Genomic DNA, 23,469 nt, shown 5'->3' on the forward strand with positions numbered 1-23,469 from the left:
ATTAAATAAGTTATATTTAGTGTGCGTTTAGGAGTATAGCTGTGATTGTTTTTTAAAATGTTTTTCATCTAGTAAAATATATTAATAATATTTTTTTATTTTTTAAAAATTATTTTTAAGCTCAGCATATTAAAATAATTTATAAATATTAAAAATACATTAATTTAAAATAAAAAAATTAATTTTTTTTAAACACTTTTTAAAAACAGTGGCAAGTACCTTCTTAATTGATTAAAATATCTGTTTGACGCTAACGGTTCGAAATCGGTTATAAATCACGTGGTCTGGCTTGGCAATTAATAAGAACAAAAGTGTAAATGATGTCTCATATTCTCATTGTAATCGTTAAAGGGTATTTGAAAGTGTGAAAATTATTGTTTTTTAATATATTTTTATTTAAAAATAAATTTTTAAAAATATTTTTTATTTTTTAAAAAATTATTTTCAACAGCATGTCAAAAATAATTTAAAAACACTGAAAAATATTAATTTAAAAGAAATAAAAATATTTTTAAAACTAAAAAAAATAAAAATAGCTAGCAACCGATGAACTTCCAAGGTTTGAAGACAATACGAGTACTTAAATTTAACAATTAACGCGCAGATATGGAAAAGGCTATGCCATTATACCGAAAGGGTATGCCAGGAACCTCTTCCAAGACACCGAAAGGGTATGCCAGCCAGCGGCCTCTTCAATGCAAGAAAGAATGAGAACCGAGAAGGAATGGCTGAAGCGTTGGCGGATTATCAAGACAGCTGTAAAAATTGGTGTCGGTTTAATTGTTCTTTTGAGTGGTAAATAAGATTGATATATATTTTTTAATTATTTTATAATAATGTTGAGCTGTGGTTCAGTGCAATTTTGTTGTTACAGGCCCTTCGTGTATTTTTATTGTTTTTAAGTTTATTTTTAACTCTACCATTTAATGATGGATTTTAATTTTATTTTATTATTTAAAATTAATTAATGATAAATTATTAATTTTATTATTTAAAATTAAATTAATGATAAATGATTTTTTTATTATATAAAAAATAAATTCAACCCCATAAAATTCATAGCTTGGATCTTAGGTTTAATAGTTTGATTAGAATTAATTTGACATTTTTTTTCTTCCTTTCTTTTCTCTTTTGACTTGCTTAGTCAATAAATTCATGTCAAAACAATTTTCATGTAATAACTTGAGATAAATAAAAAATTAAATCAATAATTTTCACATTGTTTGAAATAGCGTGGGAAATAAACTTTCAAAATTATTAATTAGCATGAACAAAACCCACAGGAGTGTGGGAAATAGACTACTGTGGCAAAATCAATTTATTCACACCAAAAAAAAAATTAGATTTTTTTTTAATTTTATCATTTAATAGTTTTTTTATATTTGTTTGGTGTTTTTTATTTATTATAATTTTTTATTTTGAGTAATTTATTAAATTAAGGATTTTTCATAATTTCATCCCCAATCAAAATTGTCATCAGTGAAATTTAATTTTTTATTTTTATTTTTATTTTAAATGGTTTTTTAAAATTCTTTTATATGTTTTTTTATTTTTTTTTTACAAATTTCATTAAATATTTAGTTTTTTTGCTAATGTTATTATTATTATTATTCTAATTTTTCCTTGCAGAATTTATTGGTTAAATTAAATTAATTGCATGTGAGTAACCATGGAACCCTTGATTCATGGTATTTTATTTTTATTTGTTTTGTGGAGCAATACTTTGACAACAACTATAATCTCTTTCTCTTTTAATTAATAAATTTTTAAATTTTTTAAACTTCTTTTAAATCATGAACATCGCATGATATTGTTTTTTTTGTTTTGCGCTGGTAAGAAATCAAGTCGGTGGGCGGAGTAGGTATAGCCATTTATCTACAGAAACGACGGATTTGCGTGTTCCAGCAGAGTAATTGATTAGGCTCCATTTAAGCTTGGGTGAAGAGAAAGGCATGGAGGAAGAAGACGAATTAAAAAAGCAGTAAAAAAGGGGAAACACACAGAGAAAGGAAGCCACGATCGCTTCTACTTTTGTCATGTCATTTCATATCTTATCAATTTTTGTAAAAGCCTGCAATAAAACAAAACAGAAAGGCGTCGAGCTGGCAAGGGCCACTGAGCTCATTCCCCTTTGGGCCTCAGCTCCCGTTTGTAATTCCGTTCTAAACGGGGTGGGCAAAATTTATTTATTTTTAAATTATTTTTTATGTATTTTAATAATTTTAAAAAAATAACTATTACCACAGTTTAAAAAAAAAAAATCTCGTCTTTGATTGATCTCGTGACTGGTGCGATGAAGCTGCGTGAGAAACTCGAACTACAGAATCTAATGTGAACACAGATTTTTACGTTAAATGTGTAAATGGTTATTTATCCTGGTCAAGCTTTACTAAAATTCATGTTTGAGTTTACTGAATTTCAATTTAAATTAAAAAACATATTATTATAATTAAACTCAGCTGGCTTGTTAGACACTGAATTCTTAAAGTATTTTTAAAAAATTTAAATTTTATTTACTTTAAATTAATATGTTTTTTATATTTTTAAATTATTTTGATGTGCTAATTTTAAAAATAATTTAAAAAAAATAAAAAAAATATTATTATCATACTTTTTAAGATGAAGATCACTTTAAAAAATAATTATAATTATACTCTTAAATATATTCTAAATATTCCTGACAAATAACTATATAAATACTAGTAATTTTTTTAAATAATTTTTTTTAATAAAAATTAATTAATTTAATAATGTATAATTTAACTTCATCTATGATATTGCAATAAAAATCCTTTTCGGGTAAAATCCTCAGCCAAGTATCACATATATATTTTATAAATTAGTTTGGTGTACAAAAGCTTGAAAAGATAATCTGAAAGGGCATCCGGCCATTGCTCCATTAATAGATTATAATTGTTTTTTTTTTCTTTGTGTACCCGCAGCTGTTGGATCATTCTCACAACTCATTACATTAAAATAAATTTAAATTCTAGAGCAAAAAATATATTTATTAGTCAAAATTCTGTCTTTTTATTGATACATTCGTTTAGTTACTTTATGTAGTCATGAGCATTTCACTTGTTTTTTTTAATACAAACTCAAAGGAGTTAAAATATAAACTGATATGAATTGAAATGATTTTAAAATAAATTATTTCTATCATAAAAACACCCTCTTCATTGTTCACTTGTTTTTTATTTTTATAATCAGTATATTTTTTTATAGAAATTAATATTTATAATTTATTTTTTATAAAGTTACTATAATTTTATATTTCAAATAACGAATGTAATTGTAATTTTATATTTCAAATAACGAATGTAACTGAAAATTAATCTAGTATATTATTGTGTTAATATTTAAAAACATATCTCTTAATTTATCCGTATCAATATTTTAAAAAATATTATTTACCATACAATATATTATATTATAAGTTTATAATTTATTTTTTATTAAAAAATACAGTAAAAACACACGCTTTGATATTTATTTTTCCTTTTAAAAAAGAAGAAGTTAATCTCACCCGCATTCCAGCGCTGCGATTGATCTAGCCCTGGCCTTGACTAACCTAAATATATTAAGTTGGAATTCCAAAACTGAACAAATGCCAAAACTTTTAATGCATTCATTCGTCATTTTAATTTGGAAGATGCGGACAAAAACAATAAACCTCGCCCCTCGAAGAGAGGTGTTTATAACCGCAACTGTTTTTGAAAACTTCAAATTAATATTTTTTAATATTTTGATGTATTAATATAAAAAATAAAAACTAGTTTTGAAAAATAATTTTTATCCGTTATAAATGATAGGACGGCGCTCAAATCATCTGCAAACGTATCCAACGTATTTTTCTAGGAGTGTAGGTTATCCCTCGCGAAATGGCAAAATCGGGAATTAATTCAAAATGAAACCTAATATTTCCAGCAAATTGACCAGTTTCGAATATATTAAAGAAATAACCTCAAAAACAAAAAAAGAAGGGTCAAATCAAGACTTTACAGAAATACCTGGAAAGAAGGCGATATATATACAAACATAGGAGAACGAGTGTAGATATGAAAGTGAACATTAAAGATACTGAGGGATTAAATAAGAGAAAATGCGTGCTAACGGTAGAGCCCCGATCAGGCATTACCCTTGCAAAATGGAGCGTCTCTGCTTTTGGCTGTTGTCCTTCTATGTTCCCTTTTTACAGTTTGTTTACTTTCATAAAGTTATTATAATGACATAATTAACAGCAAATCATCTATAATATCAAGGGCATGTTTCGAATTAGCATAAATATATTTTTAAAGTTTTTTTAAATATATCTAAATAATATATTTTTATTTTTAAAAAAATAATGAAACGACAATAGGAATAATATATTTTTATTTTAAAAAAAATAATGAAACGACAATAGAGGCCCAAAAGATAATCCTTCTCGCTGTCACATTTTCTTTGTATTTGAAAGCTCTATCTAGTTGTTTTTTATGATATTTTTAGTTTAAAAATATATTAAATTGATTTTTTTAATTTTTAAAAATTATTTTTAATATTAACATATTAAAAATATATAAAAAATTAATTTAAAGTAATAAAAAAAATAATATTTATAAAAAATAATTTTAAAACCTAAGATTGCAGGACAAATAATGCAATGAAAAGGTCAAATCATATGGAAAAAAGGGCTACATTAGATGGCCTATCCCTCCCTCCATCATCAAAAGAAAACAAAAACCAAAGCGAAGGTCCTCAAAAGACAATAATGAGAAAAGTGGACCCTACCAACACACCCCGTCATCCAGAAACCTTGACTTTAGTGAGGCTCAAGCCGTAAGCAGATAGCATCACTCCCTTTATTAATTAAAACTTGGTTGCAAAGGAAATGACCTTGACCATCGAGGTTCGGTGATGATATTATTCCCACACCCAATCTCCCTTCAAGCATACAATTCAAACGGAACCACAATCACACCCTTTCCTCTCTTCTCTCCCACTCATCTCCCTAACCACGACCACGGCAACAAATAATGCTAGACCCTCGCACAAAATTCCCAGATAACCTGCAAGTCCATTCAAGGGACAGCTGTAATTATCACGGTGTCCTGAGTTATGGTGTCCTGACGAGAAAAACAGCGGAGAAATATTACAATCACCATGGTTGGAATGATATGGGGATGCTTGGAGCTCAAAGAAGGGATATACAGGGTGAGGGCTCTGGGGTTTGTTCACCTCCCCTGTGGAGGACGAGTCCACCTAGAAGCCCCCAGCATCGCAGAAATCATTACCGGAGTCTTTCTCCTTCATCAAGAGCTCAAGCTGTTGCTAGGGGCCAAAAGGAGCTCTCGGAGATGGTAAGTAGAATGCCTGAGGGATGTTATGAGCTATCTTTAAGAGATCTTGTGGAGCAGCCAATGGTTGTCGGTGATGTTAAAGAAGAAAGTCTTAGTGAAGATATGTTAAGAAGGGGGAAAGAGAAGAAGAAAAAGATTGAAAAGAAAGTGCAATTGAATAGAAGTGGAAGCATAAACAATGAAGGGTTTCTTCTGAAGATGGTGTTTCCATTTTCTTTTGGTTCAAGAAAGAAGAAAAAAAATATCATTAGTCCTCAGACCATCAATAACAGTTCAAAGGATGGAAGGGTTTCTCCAAGGCCTTTTCTATTTGATAATGGATCTGAAAAAACTGTCGATGAAGAGTGGTGGAAGAATAAATTCAGGCAATCCAAGGACAGTGAGAATGGTGCTGGATTGACCACCAGTAATAGCGGAAGCTCAAAAAGCAGCGGCAGCAGCAGCAGCAGCAGCAGCAGGTATATATTCTATGGATATTGTATTTTTTTTTTCAATTGCTAGTTTTTTAATGATCTTGTTGCAAGTGATAGAGGTCCATAATTTTTTAAAGATGAAGTTTTTGGTAGGCAAAAGGCCAATCTCAACTAAGTTGGATCTGATATTTCCAATTCTAATTTTTCTACTAAAATCCAAGATCAAATGTTAAACCTTTTTTTTGAGATCCAGTAGGATACTTGGAGAAATTCAATGAAACTGCTCTGACATGAAATATAGTACGAAACAGGGGAATCATGCTAAGAACAGAATCCTGTATAGAATCCTTGTCTTAATAAACAAAGCAATCCCCTTGATATTATGAAACCAGCAGGTGCGCTATACAGTTAAATTTTGTTTACGATTCTCTTTTTGTCATCTAACTAATAAGTAATAGCCCGCTGGTCAGAAGTCTTTGCTGAGGAAAACATGATAGTGACTGATAGAAAAAATGAAGTTCGCTAGATTTTTCTATGTGACTTGCTATTCTATCCAGACCCTTTAACTCATCAAGTAGTAGGAATTTAAGATTGTGGAGAGATTTGCAGCTGTTGATAGAGAGAGAGAGTAGATAATTGTTGTAAATCACAAGGGAAATATTCAAGCCTAAGAATTTAACTTGGGGTTACTGATTGCATTGCAGGAACGGAAGAGGTGGTTGCTGGCCTTTCATTTACTCCAATAAAGGCAAAGCAGCAGTATGAAATATATAATCTTGCATGGGTCAGAATGTGTTTGCATGAAATGCTTTTGGCATCCCTTTTACATCTGATGTTGATATTAAAGGCGGAATTTAAACGTTATTAATGGCAGCCAAGATTTCCTTTGTAGAATAATGCGTATCCTTTAGCTGATGCTTGAAGAATCTGCCACGATTTTTCTTAATCTACCTGTTCTTCGAGTTCTATCCCGTCTTGCAAACCATACCTGAGTGTATGTAATGAAACATATTTTTTGATATTGGGAATGCTTCAGCTTGGATAATTCGTTGAATCTGAATGCTTAACAGCACTGCTTTGGCAAGCAACTGTCATGATTACATTAAGGCCATGATTTTTTCGAGTTTGTTTTCTTTAAAGAAGTTCAATGAATGTGTTTTTCTACGACCAAACTAAAAATAAAATAAAAGTTAAGATCCATAATTTTTTTTTCCAATGTTTTGAAAATAAATTATGAAAGTTTTCCATGGAAACAAAAACTTGACTTTTTTTATGGCCACTTGAAAAAAGAAAAGAAGAGAAAGAACAACATACACGGGAAGCCCATTAAAAAAGTGAAGATTATTTTCCTCCCTGGCGTTCATTTATTATTGTTTGTTCTTGTGCTTGGGGCCTGAAAGAAACGAAAGCAAATCTAAATTTTGAGGAAAAGAATTCCCTTGTACAAATGAGTGGGAATTTGTGAACGAAAGAGAATACTACATTACCACCATGATCCTTCATCTTTTCACGAGATCAAAGCTTGTTTTTTTTAGTCGAGTGTAAAATTGTAAAATTATGGAGCACATCCTTAGCATGTTTTCCCTCTACTTGCTCCATCATGACGAGACTGAGTCATGATGATGGCATTTTCCAGCCATTTTCTTTCTCCTCTATCCAATCAGGGTAGGTCAGCTTTGTTTTTTTGCCATTTTTCCTTCTGATTCTTTCTCCCTGCTTTCCACCTTTCCAGACAAAGGCTAGGCGTCTTGTAGCGAAGGGCCGGAACTTCACGTGACTTCTTGTTAAGAAAGTAGAAACTCTCCCGGCTAGCTGCTAGGCAATTAAAATCATCTAGCAGGAAACTCTCCCTTGATGAGTCGCTAAGTTACGTTTATGAACAACCCAGTAAAGTGATGAATGAAGCCCAGTTGAACAACGAGGAGTTGGCTGTTTTTCTTCCCATGTCTGTGATCTAGGCCCGTTTGAAGTCTTAGATTCTTTCCCGCAAATAAGTCAATCTAAATGGGCTGCAAAGGTCCATTGGGCAAGTTCTTTGGATTTTCCATGCCTCAAAATGTGATAGCGTTGCTTTTTGGTATTTTTTAGTGTTTCATTAAAAATTACTAAATTGATTTTTTAGTTTTTTAAAATAATTTTAATATGTTAATATAAAAAATAAAAAATAAAATTATTTTAATATATATTTAAATTAAAATCACCTATAACACAATGCCACATATTAAAATTAAAAGATACAGAGGACATCTCTAAAATTTTTGCATGCCAAAAATTGCTCTCATAGCAAGCTTTAAAATTCCTACTTCTAAGAATAGAATTGGTATTTTACTGTATTTTAAAAAAAAAATAAAAAATTATCACTCATATACATGCAAACTTTAAAATTTGTATTGTAGTCATGTTATTATACTTTAAAATCAGAAATATTAGAGGTATAACTTGAGTATTTAAGTTTTGAATTTGTTTTTTAAAATTTATTAATTTAAAATTTAGAAATCTCAGAGTGATTAAAAACTTATATAATTATTAATTTTAGAATTTATAGGATTAATAAAAATATATATAAGTCGTGTTTAACAATATTAATAAAAAAAATCAGAAAAATACACATCTATCACCTATTGATCTATTGATTTTTTAATGATTAATAAGCCTGCGAAAAGATTTAGACAGGTCTGTGGTAGGAACCCTACCAAGAAGAAAAATATGTCGTCAAGCTGATGATTGACAATTGCCCTTCATATTTTTAATGTAGTTTCTCAACCTAAGTTCAGGCAACCCCCATGCATCCAGCTTGTCTGGGCTAATTTGGTAAGATCATTATCCACAACGTTGGTTGGTTGAAATAGTTCCATATTTTTTCTCTCTAGATAAAATTTTTAGTTTGAGTTTTATGTATATAATATCACTGCTAAAAGATTTTTATTTTTTAGTAGAAGATTCAGCTCTGTCGAATTAGTTGGGTTTAGTGGATTTCTGGATTCAGGGTTTAGACAAAAATAAAATAAAATAAAATTATTATTTGAATAAAATTATTAAAAAAGTAATAAAGTTATTAGGTAAAGGCTCGGTATGTGCTGCACGAACAAGTCTTCGTTAAAATCACGGAGTGCCTCTTTCTCCTTTGCCCACACGTGAGATTTTGTTTTCTGACTTTCCAAATATTTTCAGACGAATAAAAATGAATTCGCTCTCGACATGATTTCTGGGCGTGATATTTTATTAAATCCGATTAATTTGCATGTGTAAACACCGCCTTTCTTTTCCACGTGGGTCACCACTATCCTATCCAGTCTTGACACGTAGGCATAGCAAATGGAATAGTAAAACCTAGACTGAGAAAGGATGGCGATACTTGACCCAGACCAGCAGTGAAACCTTAAACTGAGAAAGGAAGACGTTTAAAATTATTTTTTTATCCTTGAAAATAAAAAAATATTATTTTAATATATTAAAAAAAACAACCCTTACCGAAATATCCATAAAAAAATAAAAAAAGGTCAAGAAGAACGACAAGCTTGGTTCCAGAGTTAAGAAAAACGCGCTTGTGGTATTGGAGGCAAAGTCAAAAGTCAAAACTACTGGTAACCCTCCCGCAGCTAGTTACTGGAAATGAAAATATATTACTCTTTTCCCAGAAAGAAAATACGAAGCGGTGACACACCATAATTTAATTCGCGACCGGCCAATAATGAGCAATGCTTTTTATATTCTGGTTCCCTTATTCTTAATTTTTTTTTTAATTCATGAGATTATTTTCCATTGGTGCTGCTCATGTGCGCAAGGTGTGCGAAAAGAGGCCTAAAAATATTGGTTTCTCCTTTAATTTCTTAAATTCATCTTCTATAATTAAATAAAGAGAATTTTATATTTAGGTTTCTAATTTCCTTTTAAAAAATGAATATGGCTGCAAAAAGCTTATACAAGGTAAAATTGCATCCGAAAAACAAAGAAGACATCTGTCATGCTTGGGAAATAGGTTACCTGTTATCTTAAATAATAAAAAATAAAAACATAACATTATTAATTAATTCTTATAGAATATATTATTTCTCAATGACATAATAATAATAATAAAACACCGCCCAAGAAATAAACAGAAAGACCATCTCCCTCTCCTAACCCAGTCTCCTTCCATTGTATAATAAAATTGCCAGTATTGTTTCTATTCTTTATCATTTATGGTTTCCTCTCTCTCTCTTGACAGGGAAGCTTCAAGATCCTTACCCCCACTATATTTTCTCTTCTGATTCTTACATCCTGTCCTTTTATTTTTCTTTTCTTACTTCTTGTCAAGTGGGGTTTGTGCGTTTTCTCTTTAATTGCCTTGAATCTGGGTAATCAAGGCTTCTTGTTAATGATTGTTACTGTTTTCTTGTTGGGGTTTAAGGTTGATGCGGGGCTTTTATCTACTTATATATAATTTAACTGTTTTTGGTTCTTGTTCCCTTGGCCCATTTGGGTCAAATTGGGTTTTGTTTGATGATTTTGATGCACTATGATTGTGTTGAGATTGCCATGAGATTTTTGTTTTCTCTTCGAGTTTTAATGGGTTTTGATGGAGAATCTAAGTCTTGGGCTATTCAATTTGTGATAATTTGCTGTTTTGTATTCGATCATGTGCTTATATATGTCACAAGTCAATTGCATCACTTCAATTTCTTGTTTCATGAATGATGTTTCCTGATATTATTTTTGTACGGTTTTTGAATTTCGCACCTGATTATTTAGTTGATTGTTGTGATTTGTAGGGTAATAAAGGAACCGAGCTTAAATCAAAGTACCATCTAGTGATTATCTATAATCATGGCTAATACTGCTGCGGCTTGTGCGGAGAGGGCTACCAATGATATGTTGATTGGTCCTGACTGGGCTGTAAACATTGAGCTATGTGATATCATCAACATGGATCCTGGGTATACGTTTCTTCCTTTTCTAAATTCTTGTTTTGGTAGAGTTCATGCAGGTACTGTTCTCTCGGAGCTGTGCTTATTTTGCGAATGAAATACGTAGGAATGTTAGTGTTGCTCAATACTTTGTTTGAATAGAGTATTTGTGCGCGTTGGCAGTTGTTCAGAGCTGGTATGAATGTATTACTTTTGTCAAGATCCTTATGTTAGAGCACTGAAATTTAGCTGAGATGCTTTCTGCTTTGTGCATGTTTCTGGCCCGTATGAGAACTGAGATGGACTGTGCAACATAACTGCATGTAGCTTTTGGATAGATTGGGTTTAGATAGCATTATGCTTGATGGAATGCAACTTCTATACTTGTTTGGATTGTGTGACATCTCAGGCATAGTTTGATTGATTGCATATTTTAGCAGGTTCTTGATAAGCTGTAGCTTAAATCCTTACGTTTGCTCATATTTCCCATTCCTTGAGAAATGGGCTTATCATTTTTTTTTTGTTTTAGTATTGGAACTACCGTGTCATGTTTGTGATGTTAGAAAATGCCATAGGCTATTTTTTTCTTCTTCGTATTGTTGCCCCTTTTTTTTATCATGTATATCTGAAGTTTTCAATGTGATTCATTTCACTTTTATCCCTTTCCATTTCGAAAAGTCAAATTATGCTCATTTTGATTTTGCTGTTAAATTATGCTGATTTTGATTCCTCTCTGAATTTGATTTGTCTTGCAGGCAAGCAAAGGATGCCCTGAAAATACTCAAGAAGCGACTAGGCAGCAAAAATCCTAAAACCCAACTCCTAGCTCTATTTGTTAGTATTTTCAAACTTTCTAGACTTGGCTCATTTTTTTAAAATTAATTTTACATCGTGAGCTGCACGCATCATGACATTGCTACATGATTTGCTCTAACATTCTCTATATTGTCTCAATTGCCTTTAAATTTGTATGGCGCGCTTCTCTGAAATTGCGGTTGTTGATAGATGTTGAGTTGAATGGCTATGTTGCATGATACAGGCATTGGAGACACTTAGCAAAAATTGTGGTGACAGTGTGTTTCAGCAAATCATTGAACGTGATATCTTACATGATATGGTTAAAATAGTAAAAAAGAAGGTGGCTGCTTTCCCTTACCAGTGCTATGAATTTCTCTTCTCCTGTTCCCATCTCATTTTTTCTTCTTGTGAAATTGAGCAGCCTGATTTAAATGTGCGAGAAAAGATACTTCTTCTGATAGATGCATGGCAAGAAGCTTTCGGGGGACCAAGAGGAAGGTATCCTCAATATTATGCTGCATATAATGAACTAAGGGTAATTGATTTCTCCACCTTTTGGAAGTTCTTCTCAGTTTCCTTTTTTTTTTTGGAGCCAGCAGTTCTACTGAGAATTGTTATAATTAGAATTCCTATGAGTCTCATACCTTTTGGTTCATGTTTCCTTCCCAGATCAATACATTCTAGTGAATGATGGCTGTAACTTCTGGTTTTAATGCCTGGAAAGTTAAAAGGCTGTTCTCAATTGCCATAATGTGTCAACGATCTAAAATTTCCTTTTTTTACTCGTCATTCCATAACTCGAGAGTGTGTGAGTGTTGCCATTGATTTTAAACTCTATTCCTTTTGAAGCTGATCAGCTTTAGGTGGCCGATCTAATATCAGAATTCATATTATCAACCTTCACTTCCTTTATGTGTTCATGAAGCTTTATTTCATTATGCTAAATGTTGGATATCTGGCAGTCTGCAGGGGTTGAATTTCCACCTCGAGCAGAGAACAGTGTACCATTCTTTACTCCTCCCCAAACACAGCCTATATCTGATGTACCTTCAGCATATGAAGATGCTGCTATTCAAGCCTCTCTGCAGTCTGATGCTTCTGGCCTTAGGTAATACTTCGACTGTTTGGACTTTCATTTCTTCAGCTCATTCCCCAGCTTAGGGTTAAATAGGTCTACTAATAAAGGTACTTATGGTTTTCCATTTATTGTTCCATAAATAGGCATTTGAGTACATTAGGATTCTTGCATGATGTTGACTGAGTACTACATCAGCTGTTATCTTCTTTCCCAATTAACGTTTTAATTTCTAGCTTGCTAATGTATCCCCATTTTTAAATGAAAACACTATGACTTGGTTGGAATTTAGTTCGTAATCAATCTTTTATGCGAGAATATATTGCAAGTGCTCTTGCATGACCTATGCATAAGCAATAGGCACAAGTGGCAATAAGCATAAGGGAACTAATTTAAAACTGCTTAGTGGTAGGATGATTCTGATCATGCAATTAAGTCCTAAATAATGGAAGTCTCATTAATGTTGCATTTCTTCACCTGCCTTTTGCTTTCTATCTCTCATTATACTGGTTGGTCCTGCTGGTGTAGGGATTAATGATTAATTACTGGTAGATCTTTTTACCTTGGTATTTTTTTTTTATATTTTGCAGCTTGCATGAGATTCAAAACGCTCGTGGACTAGCAGATGTGTTAATGGAAATGCTTAGTGCCTTGGATCCCAAAAACCCTGAGGTAAAATATAGTTTTTGTCCCATGGAAATTTCCTCCCATCATTCTAGCAAAGCATGTTGCTAAGTTCAGAGGCTATGTGGTTTTTGAATTTCCCTGGTTCTGAGCATGAGCGGGTCTCTGTACCATGTCAGTGCTTCATGGATTGAGATATTATTAAACCTTAATGCACACCAATGTATATGAAGTTCTGAATTGAAAGAAAGGGGATGGAAAAACTCCATACTTGTCAAGATAGGAAGGATACACTTTCTATACTCAATAATCAATTGCCAAAGGATAAAAGTAATTTATGATCCCTCAAGTTCAGCATTCTGTCAAATTTACTCCCTACATTTCTGATCAAATTGAACCCTTTCCTTCCAATTGACCAGTGGTTGTATCCTTTTATTAACTTTATATGCATACAAGCGGCAACATGTAATCATCATCTAATAGGCATGAGTTGGATAACGGATCACTTTCACAATAATTTGGAGCAGGCTGCACAGAGAACGCTTATAAAACCCTAAAACACCTAGGAATGAGGATTCTTAAGAGGATGCATAACTACAATGTTAACAAAAGTTACTTTTAGCAACTAAATAAATAGGATAAAACTAAATTTCTAAAATTTTAAAATAAGATTAAACTCTGATCAATCAAATAAAAGTAAATAATCAAACAATAGATGTAGAAGTCTTGTCTTGTTCAGTTTTCTCTTGTGCTCTCTGTTTGAGGTGGAACTTGCACATACTGCTGCTTCAACTTCTCATCTGGATAGCAACTTCAAAGAAACTGCAATTTTTTGCAACAATTGGATAATATTTCTGTTTTGTTATTGTTGGATATTTTGGCAGGGTGTAAAGCAAGAAGTGGTTGTCGACCTTGTTGACCAGTGCCGTTCTTACCAAAAGCGTGTCATGCTTCTTGTTAATAATACAACGTGAGAATTAGGCCTTTATGTTTCTTTTCCAATTTCTGCTGCAGATAATTCTGACAAATACAGTGCTCTTTCAGAGATGAGGGGCTTCTATTTCAGGGACTCGCACTGAATGATGACCTGCAGCGGGTACTCCGTCAGCATGATGATATTGTGAAAGGAATCCCTGGTGTGGGAGAAAGGGAAATGGAAACTCCAGTTGTGCCTCTTGCTAATATTAACCATGAGGATGATGAGTCGGAAGATGATTTTACCCAGCTGGCGCACAGGTAATGTACTGAAGATTTTTGCAATGGTTTTCCTCGCCCTCTCCCCTGCCACTTACAGTATTTTCTTATTTCATGCTCATTGTTCTGTGTGGTGTGATGGAAGATTCTTACTGGGTTTACCCATGGAACATGCCTTGACAAATTTAAGATGCAAGTTCTCACCATTGGATGGTCTAAACATTCCAGCAAGAGAGTGTTTTGGTGAAACAAAAAGTCAAGGGGATACACATTTGCATGTGTGGATGTCCAATCCTTGGACTTCTTTTCTTTTTACTACATGCCACTACTTAGTCTTATTCAGCTGCTACAAAACTTTGGAAACCTGACTATCGTGTTGTTTCATGATGTTTTTGCCCCTCTCATTTTGGTTGGGAAGTATGTTTGAGGTTACTGAGCATGAATCATATTAATGAACCATCTGATTTCTGATCTTAAAACATAGTGACTGTCAAAGGAAAGGAGGGAAAAGTTGGTATAATCAAATTCTAATAAGCTGGTGTAATCATGCCACCACAGGTCATCAAGAGATAATTCACAGGGACTGGGCCAGAAACCAGTCAGTGTTAGGACTCATCCAGGACCAGTCAGCCCATTTCTTCCTCCTCCTCCCTTGTCAAAGAATCCGATCAACAAGGAGACAGGCACGATTGATTATCTCAGTGGTGATGTCTACAAGTCTGAAGGATCCCCTCGAATATCAGAACCTACACCCTTTAAAGTCCCAATGCATTCCAATGTAAGCTCATCGCCAGCATATTCTCCAACAGTATCGGCCTCATCTCCTCCCTCCAGTGCTGTGAACTCTTCTCCTGTGCTAACTGGACATCCTGTGTTTGACGAACCAGCTCCATTAAGCCAATCTGGTGATCAGCTGCCTCCAGCTCCTTGGGATGCACAGCCCACTGGATCTCTTCCACCACCACCTTCCAGGTATAATCAAAGACAGCAGTTCTTTGAGCAGAATATTGGTGGTGTAGGTGGTGCTTCTCACTCAAGCAGCGGATCCAGTTCTTCTTATGACAGCTTAGCTGTTCAAACCCAAAATCTCTCTCTTAATTCGTCTACCCCTCCAAAACAAGCAAAACCAGAAGATGCACTCTTCAAAGACCTGGTTGATTTTGCAAAATCCAAGTCATCTTCATCGTCCAAACCCAACAACAGGTCATTTTGAGGGACTGAGTTTTTGGTATAGTTCATCCGTATTGGTAGTACAGTTTCTGATTACTTTTAGATCATCAGGTTTTGCATCAGACCGTGGGATTGATTGCCTGTTACTTAATAAAAGCCGGTTTAAACTTTGGCTTATGTCATCTATGCTGTTTAGCAGAGGTTTATGTTGAGAGGAGATCATGAACTACATACAGAATTAATTTGAGTACACGAGTATTTAGAATGTGTTTGTATCATATTGTTGCGCTCGCATCCCAGCAGCTTGTGTTTTTTATTTTCAAAATTTTAACCCCGTTCTTCGTTGTATTTTTCTTTATTTTATTTTTGTCCACTCTCCTATACTGTATATACTTCTAACGTAATATTAGCAGTATTACATGTCCACCATTGTTATAATCCATCGGTGAGAAGGGTGGGTGGTTCTGTGTGGTGGTTGCGTTGACTGGAGGCCTAGGCGCAATAATAATGTTTAATATATTTTGATTTTAATACGTGGATCGATTTGAATGAAGTAAAATTCACGAACGATCATGCAGTGTCCCAGGGGCTGTATGAGTTTCTTTAGAAGGGATTATGATTGTTATTTAAAATATTTTTTATTTAAAAATATATTAAAATAATATATTTTTATTTTTTAAAATTATTTTTTATATCAGCATTCTAAAATAATTTTAAAATATTTAAAAAAAATTAAATTTTTTAAAATATTTTTAAAACATAAAAATAAACAGATTTATTTTTACATCTCTCGTCTCTCTCAAATACAATTTTCTCGGAAGGTGGCTGAATATCATTTGCTCCTGCGCAGTGGCAAATGAAATGGCTGAGGAATCAGCTAGTAGCGCGCTAATGTGACATTGTTGGCTGCTTTTCTTTATCTGCACACTTCAACTTTATTTTTATGATTTTTTTAGTGTAAATGATTGTGGTTATCCGTGATTATTTTTCCATATCCTAAGTTTCTTACCTTTATTTGATGCTTAAAGATTTTGGATTATATATCATAACCGAAGGCTTTGATTATGGGTTATTCATTGGGGTATCTATTACCCCAACATTTTATGTTCAAAGAAGCCTAACTAATAAGGGTGAGAAAAAACTTCTCCTTTATTAGATTGGAAAACCAATAGCGTTTCCCCATTAAACTTATCTAGTATATAATTCAAAATATTAAAATAAATAATAAATGATATAAATACAGTGAAAGATACCGCTTCAATTGGTTGGAACTCGGAAATAAATGTGCCTTTTGACAGAGGATATGACGTCCATGAGTCATAGCTATAACTAAATTTTTTTCGCACGCCATATCATTTTATGTCATGAGTTTGGTTAATTTTTTTTAATATGAAAAAAAATGTTTAGCGAATGATAAAATTTAGGAATGACTTAAAGATATTTCATATAATAAAAAGTAAAAGAACACAAAGCAGGTATAATAATTTAATATTAAAAATAAAATTAAAAAAATTAAAATAACTTAAGATATCTCACATAATAAAAAGTTAAAAACACAAAGTAGGTATAATAATTTTATATTAAAAGATAAAATTAAAAAAATTAAAAAAATCCAAGTCGATATAGGTTCACTCTATTAACCCTCCATCTACGACATGAGATTGATATAATAAAATATTAATTTTTAAAAAACAACCTAGAAATAAATAAATAAAACATTGAAAAAAATTGAATTACTCTATATTAACTTGACTAACCTATAAACTATAATAACCTAAAAAAAAAATCAAAAATTTTAAGGCCCAATAGCTTAATGTCAAAGGATATAATTAAAAAAAAAACATTGAAAAAAATCTAAGTCAACCTGAGTTAAGTTAAATAACTTGTGATTGAGATAATTTTATAAAAAAACACATAAAAAAATCAGAAAGGTTAATGTTTAATAGCTTAATATCAAATGATAGAATTAATTTTTTTTTTTAAAAAATACCTAAATAAATATTAAAATTAAATAGCGCTAATTTTTAAAACTAGTGATCCGAATTATAAGATTGTCCCATAGAAGATATAAAAAAATAAGCAATCAAAATAATAAGGACCAAATGTAATATAAAAACTAATAAAATAAAATAATGATGGACTAAATTAAAAACTAAATTAAATTAAGAAAAAAATAAAAAAAAACAATTAAAATAATAATAAATCAAGATTAGATAAAAAAATAAAACACTGACATTTGTTTTAGAGATGTGGCTTATAATGAAAACTTTTGTGATTTTCTCGTGTTTATCTACAGTGTAGAAATCTGGTCATTAGAATTCATTTTCTAGTTGAACAAAAACATAAGTTTTAGATAGATAGAAGTGTTTTTTAGTTTAAAAAATCCAAAAAATATTTTTCATGAAGGATCTAAAAACCAAAGTAATATATATATATAATTTTAAGGCTTTGACATGTTATTTTCCTCACTTTGAGGTGTAGTTTGGTGTTAATTTCGAGATTTTTAATCCATGATGATAAAGGATGCTCTTTTTTTTTTGGTTCATTATCCCGCCGATCGACTGTCTATCTAGAATAAGTCTTCCCTTGTTCATGCACGAAGAAATATATATATTTTGATTCTAGAAAGTTCTGTTAGGTTGGATATTATATTAAATAATTTAAATTCAACAAATATATATATATATAAAGTTAGGTTTCATTAATATTGCATGCATAATTAATTTATTCTAAAAAAAATTAGGTTAATCTAAATGCAAAGAAATTGTATATAAATTAAAATTAAAATATTATTTATCCCTATCAAATAAAACAAAACAAAATATATTTGATAACAGCAATAATAAATCTCTCAGTTGAGGCTACCACAGAGATCGAAACCTTCCTTCGGGTATTATCTGACACATGTGCTAAGACATAAGCATAAACCTATCAATTTCAGTGGTTTCTGTAATTAGATGGAGCTTTATTTCTTGGAGTAACGAGAAACTAAAAGATTCGTCAAACGTTTTACGGAAAGAAATTAATTAGAGAAATTGACTCCTTCCCCATGATTAATCATCCACTACGTACATATATACTGAAATTTTTCAAAAAACCCTTCATTTCTACACCATAATTTCACAGAGGAAGAGACAATAAATATGAAGAGTTACGGAAACGTTACGGGAATGAAAGATGCATGGCTAGCTTTAGCTGCAGCTCTTGATCAGGTAAGTAGAAGCACTATGGCCTGCAAGCTTCAGTTTTTTGTAAAGAAGGATAAAAATTTTGTGTTTAATGCTCCCTCTGACTGGTGGCAAAAGGATTCTCTTCTTGTCATTCCTTCTGGCAACCACTGCTCTTTGGGATAGATTTGTTAATCCCATGATCTCAGATATTATTATCCTTCTGTACATTTCGAGGGGGGGAGGGGGAGGGAGAGGGAGACAGACTGCATGCGTTATTTATTTAGTTATCTCAAGGTCCTATGTGGCAATACGCTACACATGCTAGCTAGGGTAGGAACCTTCCTCCCTCTTTCACACTTTAACTTCATAAACAGTTCAGATATATAGCTGCCAAAACACTTTTTTGTTGTCACAGGAGGTGATTGTTATTTGGTACGGATGGTGTGTCCAAGGCTACGAACGACGCTTGAGCGTGCATGATTCTCAAATTGGAAGTTGTCGGTCGTTAATTAGTATGGTCTCAGGCATACGGTAGTGCACTTCTCAAACCCAAGAACAAATTCGATATTTAGGACCACATCAATCCACAATATGCATGGTTTGGATGAGCAATGAGATTTCATAAAAATTCTAGCTAGCCCATAAAAAACATGCAGCTATGAATAAATTAACATTGTTATTAAGCATATATGTGGACTGTAAAATATATAAGAGGCAAATTATGTGTGTTGGTGAGACACAGAGAGAGAGAGAGAGAGAGAGAGAGAGAGAGAGCACTCTTCTCTCGTTGTAGCATGCCTGATTCATGCATACACATATAGGAATGGAGATGGAGTTTAATTAATTCAAAGGCTATAGTACTCTTCTGGAAACAAATTACTGATATAAAGGAATAATTGAGAATTAATTGGTGGGAGGAGATTGGAAGCTTGCTAATCCTTTTCTCGAACGGAATAGCACAAGTTTCAAGGCACGTCACCAAACCAAAACCAAACTTATTTGGCAAGGAACTGATCAGAGGGCGAATGCATGTATCATGCGTCATGCTTCCATCATAATGAGTAGCTAGAACCCTCTCCAGAATATTTGCAAAGAAGACGACGACTTATTCCTCGTGCTGTAACTTTAAGAGCTTGAAAGAGACTGCTAAAAATCCCCCGCTTGATGCATCCTCTGGCAGGTGGCAGTAGGACAATTCTCTTTATGCCAGTACTCCTCTTCCTAAGCTCTTTATTAATGTTACTGCACTTAATCATCATTTCTTTCTCCATGTATCTATATCCACGTCTCTACGTTTCAACTTTAGATGGGTGCCAAAAGGGTAACTGTAAAGGAGATAAGCGTACAGGGGACAAGTACTGGAGAGTCCGAGGAAGCAGATTTATATAGTCTACGTATAATGTCTTATTTGTTGTATTTATGATGTTATTCTGACTATTATTGTAGTATTTAATGAGATATATAATTAGTTGGAGGATCTCCATCAACGCGTCCAAGTCATATATAATCATCATTTGTGCAGTTGACGTAGAATTTGGACAATTTTCATTAATTCTCCCCCGATCCATTTCCAGCGTTGGTTTCATCAAGTCGTGTGAACAGGATGTGACTTTAAATTGGAACATTCCAATACATGATCACAGATGTGGTATTTTGCCAAGAGGAAAACACCAAAATTGCAGATCTTTTTCTTTAATTCAAATTAATTCCGGTCGTGATCAGCTAAATTATTTGGAAAAGAATTAACCTTGTCTTAATTATAATATAAACAGTCTCAAGACCTTCGCGTGATACACGCAAGAAATACGTGTTGATGGAAGTGGGTTAATGCAGATAACATATTCTATTTTGTAAGATGTCCATTGTGTCAGTCTCAGCCGGCGACAAGAGATTTCTGTTATTCCAATCTCGATGAATGTGCTTACAATCAAAGCAGTTAATTAACAAGAAATTGACTTGAAGTTTTTTATTATTTAATGTTATTTTGATTACCTGGGGATAATTGAATATATATGACCGATTGTCTGGGTCCTCGAGAGAATTTTAAGTTTTAAACTTTTTATACAATATAAGCTCTTTAATATTATATGGTCTTAACGATCAAACTGTTTGCAATCTCGAACTCTTGCAAGAATTTTCGTGGAAGATGGAATGGGTGCAGACAAGTGTTTGAAAATGTGATGATAATTATTTTTTAAAAGTTATTTTTTTCATTAATACATCAAAATAGTTTAAAAACATAAAAACAATTTAAACAAAATAAATTTTTTAAAAAATTACAAAACATAATTTCATTCATAAAAACAAGCAACCCCTTATTTATTCCCTTATTTACTCAATTTTCTAGGAGTGGATACCAACATTATCCCCGACATTCATGGCAAGCAAATATATAATCACGCAATTTATGTTTAAATATGGCAGTGACTTGCTAATATCAATCTCGTGATTTAGAAAATATTTGAGAGTATGATAATTGTTTTTTTTTTTAATATTTTTTGTTTAAAAGTATATTAAAATAATATATTTTTTATTTTTTAAAAATTATTTTTAAAATTAATACATCAAAATAATATGAAAATATAAAAAAATTAAATTTAAACTATTTTTTTTAAATTTTATAAAATATAATTTGCATCACGTTCCCAAACAGTGCTTTAAGGATGACCCTCCTCAAGGTGTTCATAAATTCTAAATAAGGCCTGAGTTTTAAGGATTATTTTCAAATAGCTCCTCAAAGTTTCATTTATACAATATAAGCTCTTTAATATTATGTGGTCTTGAGACTGTGACTGTTTGCAATCTCGAACTCTTGCAAGAATTTTCGTGGAAGATGGAATGGGTGCAGGTAGTGTTTGAAGGTGCGATGATAATTATTTTTTAAAATATTTTTTGTTTGAAAATATATAAAAATAATAATTTTTTATTTATTAAAAATTATTTTTATATTAATACATTAAAATAATTTAAAAATATTTAAACAAAATAAAAATTTTAAAAAATTACAAAACACGATTTCATCCATAAAAACCAACAACCCTTTATTTACTCAATTTTCTAGGAGTGGATACCAACATTATCCCCGACATTCATGGCAAGCAAATATATAATCACGCAATTTATGTTTAAATATGGCAGTGACTCGCTAATATCAATCTCGTGATTTAGAAAATATATGAGAGTATGATAATTGTTTTTTTTTTAATATTTTTTATTTAAAAGTACATTAAAATAATATATTTTTTATTTTTTAAAAATTATTTTTAAAATTAATACATCAAAATGATATAAAAACATAAAAAAAATTAAATTTAAACTATTTTTTTTTTTAAATTTTATAAAATATGATTTGCACCACGTTTCCAAACCACGTTTCCAAACAATGCTTTAACCATGACCCTCCTCAAGGTGTTCACAAATTCTTAATAAGGCCTGAGTTTTAAGGATTATTTTTAAATAGCTCCTCAAAGTTTTAAACACCCAACCCCAAGTTTAATGTATATCTGGAAAGAATACAGAGCAGCCTCGTCAAATTTATCTTCACCTTTTTGTTTTGTACCCCTCATTTTATTTTGGTTTTCATTTATATCCTTCATGACATTGTCAGTCCCTAAGGGGCCAAAATATTTGAAGGTCCAAGTAATTCTGAACCATCTATGTTAACCACTCACGATGTATACTAATCACTCATCTCCGGCACTGTTATGACAGAGCATGCAGGACCAAGACCTTACTGGGAGACAGCGATGGGAGGGGACCGAATAGGACTCCAATTTTAGTGTTTTAATCACGAAGCGACTAAGACTTCACCCAGCCTTAGCCAAATTAACAAATGTTATGAGCAGCACAAGAATACTGTCAATTAATATTTCCAATGAAAGAAATGAGTTACTTGCAAAAGAATCAACCGTCCCTCAAACAATCATTGTTCTACTGCAACTTCAACTTTGGTGTCTGTATGTTATGTAAGCAGAGTCCTTTCAACTCTGGCCATGAAAATTCTCCTTTGAGATTACGCTGCTTATGGAGAGAGCACATCAAAGAAGGGAGGCACAAAGAGCTTCGAAAATGGACTTTGGTCCTCCCGACTTTCTTGAAATACGTGAACTAGCCTTGCTCTCCATAGGAAAACCTCGATGATCCCGTGGTCGCCCCTGATAAGTTGATCGGTAAATAATCACTTTCACTTGCGTGTACAATTCAAGTACAATCTATAATTTCCAATAATCCCAAAAAAAAAAAAGAATAGCCTGGATTAGATCAAATGCGCTTTTTAGATTTTCGGTGCTGCTTGAGGGGATTGTTGTTCGTGAAAGGTCATGCTGGTAAGGGCATTTCTTGTTTTCAAGCAGAATGAGGGTAAATATTAATTGGTCATTGATGTAAAACTGCTCCTGCAGTATGTGTGCAGCCCATGGGTGGCTAGTTTCGATTTTACCCGAGCAGCATCCTTCAATGGCCCCCAACACTCTAATCGGTTGTACTAGGGTATTCTAGAATGGAAATATACCCGAACTAAAGAATCCTTTAGCTCAGGATGTTTTTTGAAAAGTGCCGCATCTCCATCGAACACAGCTTCAAGTACCTGACTTGAACATACCTTAGAAATGGTGGAGAAGACTAGTGCCCAATAAAGATTATCATAAAATTTATTTGGGTGCGGTGTGTAATTAAAAGTAACAAGAGGCATTGTCTTTTTTATTTGAGGCAATGCGCATTCCCAAACACACCGCACCCACCCGTACGTGTAGGTCCAATTTACCCATCTCAGTAGATACCCAATATGCATGTCAAATGAGA

At 32.4% G+C, this 23,469-nt stretch overlaps 2 protein-coding genes and 1 long non-coding RNA gene across 6 annotated transcripts; 2 read left to right on the forward strand and 1 right to left on the reverse strand.

Moving 5' to 3' along the window:
• Positions 1-4,858: 4,858 nt before the first annotated feature.
• Positions 4,859-7,164, forward strand: LOC105127725 (uncharacterized). 4 transcript variants are annotated; one of them, XM_011029117.1, is made up of 2 exons: positions 4,859-5,797; positions 7,053-7,164. In XM_011029117.1, exons 1-2 carry the CDS (start codon positions 5,016-5,018, stop codon positions 7,147-7,149), a joined length of 879 nt encoding a protein of 292 aa, XP_011027419.1. In that variant the 5' UTR covers positions 4,859-5,015; the 3' UTR covers positions 7,150-7,164. The 4 variants fall into 4 exon arrangements, with proteins under 4 accessions (XP_011027419.1, XP_011027421.1, XP_011027420.1 ...); XM_011029119.1 differs by lacking the exon at positions 7,053-7,164 and adding an exon at positions 6,453-6,806 and having other exon boundaries at positions 4,860-5,787; XM_011029118.1 differs by lacking the exon at positions 7,053-7,164 and adding an exon at positions 6,457-6,806 and having other exon boundaries at positions 4,861-5,797.
• A 2,733-nt stretch (positions 7,165-9,897) lies between these two features.
• LOC105127726 (target of Myb protein 1) lies at positions 9,898-15,834 on the forward strand. The gene is made up of 10 exons (XM_011029121.1): positions 9,898-10,089; positions 10,504-10,668; positions 11,394-11,472; positions 11,678-11,776; positions 11,858-11,971; positions 12,399-12,544; positions 13,102-13,183; positions 14,020-14,105; positions 14,180-14,371; positions 14,888-15,834. The coding sequence occupies exons 2-10, from the start codon at positions 10,559-10,561 to the stop codon at positions 15,540-15,542; spliced, it is 1,563 nt and encodes a 520-aa protein (XP_011027423.1). The 5' UTR covers positions 9,898-10,089; positions 10,504-10,558; the 3' UTR covers positions 15,543-15,834.
• Positions 15,835-22,431: 6,597 nt separating this feature from the next.
• Positions 22,432-23,289, reverse strand: LOC105127727 (uncharacterized). Its single transcript, XR_842689.1, has 2 exons — positions 23,108-23,289; positions 22,432-22,823 (listed from the first exon to the last, which is right to left on the reverse strand). It is a non-coding gene; the product is annotated as an uncharacterized LOC105127727 (long non-coding RNA).
• Positions 23,290-23,469: the final 180 nt, after the last annotated feature.

Source organism: Populus euphratica, unplaced genomic scaffold, assembly GCF_000495115.2.
Source record: "Populus euphratica unplaced genomic scaffold, PopEup_1.0 scaffold93.1, whole genome shotgun sequence".
Lineage (NCBI taxonomy): Eukaryota > Viridiplantae > Streptophyta > Magnoliopsida > Malpighiales > Salicaceae > Populus > Populus euphratica.